The sequence below is a fragment of the Lathyrus oleraceus genome, chromosome 4 (genome assembly GCF_024323335.1).
Source record: "Lathyrus oleraceus cultivar Zhongwan6 chromosome 4, CAAS_Psat_ZW6_1.0, whole genome shotgun sequence".
Lineage (NCBI taxonomy): Eukaryota > Viridiplantae > Streptophyta > Magnoliopsida > Fabales > Fabaceae > Lathyrus > Lathyrus oleraceus.
In genome coordinates, this window is record NC_066582.1 from 144875039 (window position 1) to 144883028 (window position 7990).

Genomic DNA, 7990 nt, shown 5'->3' on the forward strand with positions numbered 1-7990 from the left:
ACCAATTTTTTTTTATCTTATTAACCAATTTCGTTTCTCCATTTAAAATTACTGTTCACTAATACTATTCACAAGATACTGTTCATGATCCTGTTCATAAAATATATATTTTTATTAAAAAACACTGTTCATCATATAAATAGGGTGAACATAGTATATTAAAATGAATATAAGAATGTTAAAAAAAAACTACCCTATGTGGTGAACAAAGAAGAGGCACAAAGACTAATAGAAAAATTATATTGAAATTTGAGTGGTATGTGTAAATATTTACACATTAGACATCATACGACAAGATCTGAATACTGCCAACATTTTGGATATAAGCAAGTGGTAAACAAAAAAAACACTTGCAGTGGAAGATAACTATGGAAAGTATAAACAAATTACCCATTCAAATACCCAACTGAGTCTGAACCTCTAAGATGGTTTTAGCAGAGTCCCTAAACCTCTCTTCCTCCTCTTGATTCATGTGCACATTGGTTACACCAAGTACTCCACCTCTACCAAGCTGTGCCGGCAAGCTCAAAAACACTTCAACATCATCACCAATGCCATAAAATCCCGTAGCCAAAACAGACACAGGGTGGATCTTTCTTTGATCCCTAATAATCGACCGAGCCAAACTAGCCACAGAGTACCCGATAGCCCATGAAGTGTAGCCTTTTAGATTGATGACTTCATAAGCACTGTCAATCACTTTCTTGTGTATATTCTCCAGCGTTTCTTTCTCATAAGCAATTTGTTGTTTCTCCAAAAAACTCAGAACAGGAACACCCCCAACGCTAATACTTGACCATAATGCCACTGAACTATCCCCATGCTCCCCTACTATGCATGCCTGCAAAACCAATATACAAACTGAAAATTACTCCTTCAACTTAAATATTATTAATTCATTCGGTCATTTCGTCAAACATGTATCAAATACTTTGTTTATAACTTACATAAATCATTCCAGTGAAATCTCAAAGCATCCATGAAAGAAAATGAGAATGACCTGAACATCCTGCGCATTGACCTGGAGGTGATCAGCAAGGAGGAAACGAAAGCGAGACGAATCCAAATTGGTACCCGAGCCGATGATCCTGTTCGATGGAAACCCGGAAAGCTTCCATGCGATATAGGTGAGAACGTCAACGGGGTTAGACACGATTATGAGAATCGTTTCCGGCGAGTAACTAGCCAGAACGGGTATAATTCCCTGGAAAAGCGCAAGGTTCCTCTGGAGAAGGTTAAGCCTGGACTCATCCGCTATCTGTCGTGCACCGGCGGTAACGATACACAGATCAGAGCCGGCGGTGACGGAGTATTCAACGGAGGAGTTGATCTTGACGCGGGGGAGGAAAGCAGCAGCGTGCTGAAGGTCGAGCATCTCGCCGCGGAGCTTGTCGGGTTTGTTATCCACGATAACGAGCTCGTCGGTGAGGTCTTGAGTGAGGATGGTTTGAGCAATGGCCATTCCTACATTTCCGGCGCCGATGACGGAGATCTTGTTGTGGCTTTTGGTGAGAGATGGAGGGGATGCGTTGGAGATGGGTTTGAAGAAGATTTGGGTTAGGTCGAGGCCTCCTGGGCCTAATGAACCAGAACTGCTGTTGTCCATGATGATTTGTGTGTTTATGGTTAAAGAACGAAGTGGAGAATGATGTTGAGAAGATGAGTTGAGGGTATTAATGTGGTTTGTGAGATGAGATTTAGCACTCAGGATTGTTGGAAAAGGAAGGAGGATGTTGGTTTGGAAAATATAAAATCCTCCGGGTTTTGCGTTTTGCTTTTGAAATTTGGGTACTAACCAGGTATAATTCCTTTTATAGGAATTGGGTATTTCTTAGTGAAGACATATTTTTATCGTCCTAAACCATGTGTGGTATTTAAGATGGTAAATTCTTAATCACAAAATACCACAATAGAGAATATGGTTTAACATGCTAAGAATTTTTTAGACTACCACAAATTATATACCACCTAAGATATATGTCTTCTTTTGTAAAAGATACTTATATGTCTATATGTGGTAAAAAAACATACCACAGATTATTATGTTCGTTTAGATTGTATAATTTTTATCAAAGAAGACAGAGAGAGATATATTATTTTTATAGTGCAACTAATTTTTCCGTACATATCTTCTCACTAAATGTTTGAATGACTTTTTGAAGAAGCATCATTGTAAGAGATGCAAAGAATGGTAAGAGATGAACATCTAACACCATCCATCATTTGGATTAGTTAATAAATTTCAAAAGAAATTAAACAGAAAAATATCATTCATTATATAAGTTTTATTGATGCCTAAGCCACCTTTATCCTTAGTCAGGTAACAAAACTCTTAACATAAGACTTGTGGATCGTCTTTATATCTCCTAATATAATTTTTTTAAAATTTTTCAAACTCATTACAAACAATAATGGAGATTGACACGTAGTAATTGTTACGACCAAGCTCAAGCAACAATATTTCTATTTATTGATCATGTGACTTCATACTTAAGAAGGGATGAATTGTGGAAGATTGAAAATCAATGATTTAAAATAAAATTATTTTAAAAATTAGAGTTCAAAAATATTTTATAAAAAAAACATTTGAATAAACAGCGGAAATTTAAAATAAAGAAACTCAATGAAAAATAAAAGAGATAAGGGAAGAGAAAACGACACTAGAAATTTATAGGGGCCCGATCTAAAGAAGTGATCTACTCATCTCCCCAAGAAATGAAATTGAGAGTATTCAATATTTGCTTGAGAGTTTTTAGAAGATTAAGCTCACAAGCTCCCTTTATACAAGGAAATGAAGTTTCAGACTAACTTTAACAAACAACCAACTAAAGCTTGAAGTGGTTAGTCTCCAAACCAAACATGACCAGAGCTTTAAGTAGTTAGTCTCCAAACCAAACATGACCAGAGCTTCAAGTAGTTAGTCTATAAGTCAAAGTGAGATTTTGCACAAGTTGATCTTGAACCAACATGTAGTTTTGATTTAGCTATCTTTTGAATCGAACCGAGGTTTTATATAGGCTGACCACGAACCGAATCAAGATTTTTATCGCGCTAATCTCGAAGCTACTGAGCTTATATAGAGTCCGAACTCATAAACCAAATGAGATTTTACATCAGGCTGATCTCGAATCAATAAAGCTTTTAAGAGGTTAAACTCATGAATCCCCTTATACAAGGAACTGAAGTTTCAGACTAACTTCCAACCAAACAATGAATAGAGCTCCGAGCGTTTAGACTATAAGCTAAATTGAGATTTTACACAGGGTGATCTCGAACAAAAAGGAGTTTTAAATTGGCTATCCTCCAAACCAAACTGAGGTTTTACACGGGCTTACCGCGAACTAAACTGATATTTTTACCGGGCTTATGTTGAACCTACTAGGCTTTTATACGGGTTGAACTCGGAAACCGAGTGAAATTTTATACCAGACTGATCTTTAACCAATGGAGCTTTTGACCAAACTGAACTCAAATACTGTTGTGAAGATTTTTCATTGGTTATTCTTCACAAATCCAAAACATAGATTTTTCTTCAATGACGGAGCTCGCGAACCAAGCATAGACTTATTCTAATACCTTAGAGATAAATAAAGAGCTTTTACAATGGTTTAATTCCCAACCAAAATAATCAACTCGTAAGAAAAAATAATGATTTACTCAAGAGAAAAACTACTCTTAGTAAATTAACAATAAAGTCCTCACCCAGAACAAATTCCTCACTAAACTCAAGAACACTCTCAAAGCATTATGACTAAAACATGTGAAAAAAGTGAAAATAATTTAGAGAGATTTGAGAGAAAGAAAAAGTGAGGGTTTTCACGTTTTCTTAATGATTTGAAATGATAGGGAAGTTATATATTTATAGGCAAAGAAATTCTGTAAATTTGGAAATAATTGATCGGCCAATCAATAGACCTAATCGATTAGGCAGTGCAAATAATCAATTATTTGTGTCAAAATAGAAAGATTTTAATAGAGAGTCATTATAAATTATTAAGAGACTGTCACAATTGATTATAGACTCTATTAGGCAGTCTCTAATTGATTAGGGTATATATATATATATAACTGCAAAAAGTCTCCTAATTAATTGAACAAATTTCTAATCAATTGGCTAGGCTCAAAAAATATTTTTTTGTTGTTTTAATTAAAAAATGAGAGGCTTATCAATGTTTTAAGTGTGTGTGATTTAGCCATACTACTTCCAGAAACGCCCTTGTGTCTCTACAATACACTGATCACTCAGACAGACACAACAAATATAAAATCCATCTCTACTTAAGATTTTAAAAGTTCTTGAACAGTCTTTTGAAACCACCGGCCTCTATAGATACGATAATTATGAAACTCACTTTTGTCTCTTAGTGAACAAAATGACGTCGTTGTTGGGGACTGATGTTAATTTTTTAAATGCATAACATATCCTTTACTATTATCTTAAGTATTGTTTATATCTTTGAAATCTTTTTATATTTGTATATCATGTTCATAATCACTAATCCATTAGCAACTAGAGTTAGTTCTATTTTTACAGTTTATGCGAGATAAGGTTCCTACCGAACACTTGTTATTAGATCCTAAAATCGAATGAACTGCATACAAAAACTTCAGTAAAAACAGGAAAACAAAAATATCGAAGGAAAAGTTCTTAAACAGATTATTTCCTCACAAAAAATTTATGGAGGCTAATACAATCATCGCGGTGTTTTCCCATGGCGCAATGGAAACTCTCTGTGAGGTGTGGGAAACATACAAGTCCACACTGAGACGGTGTCCAAAGCACGGTTTTGACAAACTCACGCAAATACACATTTTTAGAAATGGACTTCAACAACAACCCAACTTATAATTAGATGATATTTTGGGGGTTCTCTCATGTCCAAAAGTGCAAAAGATGCAATCAAAATTATTGAAAGAATGAAACTCATTGATCATCAAGGAAAATACAACATGAATACATTTCAAAGTGGGATTTAAGAAAAGTGGAAATGATTTAGAGAGATTTGAGAGAAAGAAAAAGTGAAGTTTTTCACATTTTCTGAATGATTTGAAATGATAGAGAAGTTCTTTATTTATAGGCAAAGAAATTGTGTCAATTTGGAAACAATCCATGAGCCAATCAATTAACCTATATTATTAGGCAGTGCAAATAATCGATTATTTATGCACAAATTGGAAGGGTTTGATAAAGAATCATTATCAATCATTAAGAGACTGTCCTAATCAATTATAGACTTAATTAAGCATAATCTAACCAACTATGGTATATATCTAATCGTTAGGCAATTGCAAAAAGTCTCATAATTAATTGAACAAATTCCTAATCAATTGACTAGGCTCCAAAAATGTTTTTTTGTTTTAAATTTAAAATGATAGACTTCTTAACACTTTAAGTGTGTGTGTGTGTGTGTGTGTGTGTGTGTGTGTGTTTTAGCAATACTACTTCCAAAAACGCCCATATGTCTTTACAATACACTGATCACTCAAATCTTAAGTGTCTAATTATAGTTTAAGTAGTATGATTTAAGTCAATATATTGATTTTTTGGATCAACAACTATATTTGAGAATGGTTCAAGTAATGACTATAGTAGAATCTCAAAACCTTTTAAAACTTTGAAAAAATGAGATTCTAGCAGTGCGATTCGAATCACAATACCCCTTTGACTCGACTCATACTTACAGAGAGCTCAATAATAATTTTCTAGTTTTCATGATTTGAATCACATAACTTTGATCTTAATCACAAGAATGCTTGATTCGAATCACACTAAATTGAAAACTTCCTAGTTTACTTATGGATTTCTGATTCAAATCACCATGTTTCTGTTTACCGGTGTTTTTGGTAAACAATCATGAGTTTGAAAGTCTGTGAGATTAACTAGAAAAATATCCAAAGCAATTTATACAAATGATTTGTGTAAAACACATGTGCGTGTGAATTGAATGTGTTCATCGCGTGAGCGATAAAGACGTAGAAAAAGACTTTAAATGAAGTCATGTTGTGATAAATTATAAGGTAAAATGCAATGAAACTAAACGAAGCAAAAGTAAAAGTACATGTTCTGTTTAAGGAAACAAAAGATTCTTAGCACTTTAAGTGTGTGTGTGTGTGTGTGTGTGTGTGTGTGTGTGTGTGTGTGTGTGTGTGTGTGTGTGTGTGTGTGTGTGTGTGTGTGTATGTGTGTGTGTGTGTGTGTGTTTTAGCAATACTACTTCCAAAAACGCCCATGTGTCTTTACAATACACTGATCACTCAAATCTTAAGTGTCTAATTATAGTTTAAGTAGTATGATTTAAGTCAATATATTGATTTTTTGGATCAACAACTATATTTGAGAATGGTTCAAGTAATGACTACATTAGAATCTCAAAACCTTTTAAAACTTTGAAAAAATGAGATTCTAGCAGTGCGATTCGAATCACAATACCCCTTTGACTCAACTCATACTTACAGAGAGCTCAATAATAATTTTCTAGTTTTCATGATTTGAATCACATCACTTTGATCTTAATCACAAGAATGCTTGATTCGAATCACACTAAATTGAAAACTTCCTAGTTTGCTTATGGATTTCTGATTCAAATCACCATGTTTCTGTTTACCGGTGTTTTTGGTAAACAATCATGAGTTTGAAAGTCTGCGAGATTAACTAGAAAAATATCCAAAGCAATTTATACAAATGATTTGTGTAAAACACATGTGCGTGTGAATTGAATGCGTTCATCGCGTGAGCAATAAAGACGTAGAAAAAGACTTTAAATGAAGTCATGTTGTGATAAATTATAAGGTAAAATGCAATGAAACTAAACGAAGCAAAAGTAAAAGTACATGTTCTGTTTAAGGAAACAAAAGATTAATGAAAAAGACTGGACGCAGACACATACATGTTTCTCGCTCGACTGTTTCTCTTTGACTCGGGTACTTTAATGATATGAAGAGCACGCATGAAATTTTGCGAATTTTGATCCCATGTATGAGTATGTTATTTATTCTATTTACAAAGTAATTGTCGACGACGATTATGACCACTAAGGAACTACTGCATTTACTCCATGTTCAATCTTCAAACTCCCACTAGCGTGTTTATGTGTCATCTATTACACTCTATGTTTATAACCAACATTGGAGTTGTAACTGCTTCCCACTTCTTTACGAACCCGTGATGGTAACTGCTCCAACATGATGTCGATGCTGCTTGTCAAAGACTTAACTTGTAAATTTACTAAGTCTTTTATCTCACGTGGTTTAGTCAACTGGTCCTCTTGATGGAATAAAGGCTTATGTCGACTGCCCTTCTCGAGATTCTGGACATGTTTCCCAGGTATCCGAGTCTTGGGAATTTATCCCTGAGAATCTTCCAAACCATATATATGTGTGTCGATGGCTCGATCAATCCCTCGTCATTGGTCTTTCAACGCTTTATCAGTAATGCTATTTAAGATACTTCATTAATGCTTTCTCATATTAAATGTCTTTTCATTAACATTCTTTGTTCATTTTCTACTAGCTGAAAAATCCAAGTGTAACAGATGCCCCCCCCCCCCAAAGTGTCGATGTCGACCCATATCTGAGGGGAGAAGTGTGGCATTTTTTTGTAACCACTTTGTCATTATTCACATTATATGCCACGTCACCTCAATCATGCTTGTTGTTAGTCATTATGACTAACTTTTCTACCAAAATGTTACATCTTTAAAACATGCAAACGTCAGTACATCATTACCTCGAATTCCAAGGTCATTAAATAGCCACTAAATTGGGATTTAAGATTTTATTTTTGATTTTATTAATCATATTTTCCCCTCTTTGAGGATGATCATTGGATTTAAACACTCAATATGTCCATGTTCCTAGGAGAAACTTTTTGCCAACTTTTTATTTAAACCTTTCTTCTTCCTCACTTCTTCTTTCTTACGAGGATACGAGAAGAACCAAGGGAAAACATTATCTCCAGTTTTTCTTTTGCTATTTCCATATGCTTTTCCTA

At 34.3% G+C, this 7990-nt stretch overlaps 1 protein-coding gene across 1 annotated transcript; it reads right to left on the reverse strand.

Annotated features, from left to right (window-relative positions):
* Positions 1-219: 219 nt before the first annotated feature.
* LOC127135293 (L-lactate dehydrogenase B) lies at positions 220-1813 on the reverse strand. Its single transcript, XM_051062039.1, has 2 exons — positions 1001-1813; positions 220-841 (listed from the first exon to the last, which is right to left on the reverse strand). Exons 1-2 carry the CDS (start codon positions 1604-1606, stop codon positions 395-397), a joined length of 1053 nt encoding a protein of 350 aa, XP_050917996.1. The 5' UTR covers positions 1607-1813; the 3' UTR covers positions 220-394.
* Between the last annotated feature and the right edge of the window lie 6177 nt (positions 1814-7990).

Coding starts and splice junctions, on each gene's coding strand:
- LOC127135293 (XM_051062039.1), bottom strand. CDS start 1,606: ATGGACAACAGCAGTTCTGGTTCATTAGGCCCAGGAGGCCTCGACCTA. Junction 842..1,000: donor TCAATGCGCAGGATGTTCAG/GTCATTCTCATT, acceptor TTGGTTTTGCAG/GCATGCATAGTAGGGGAGCA.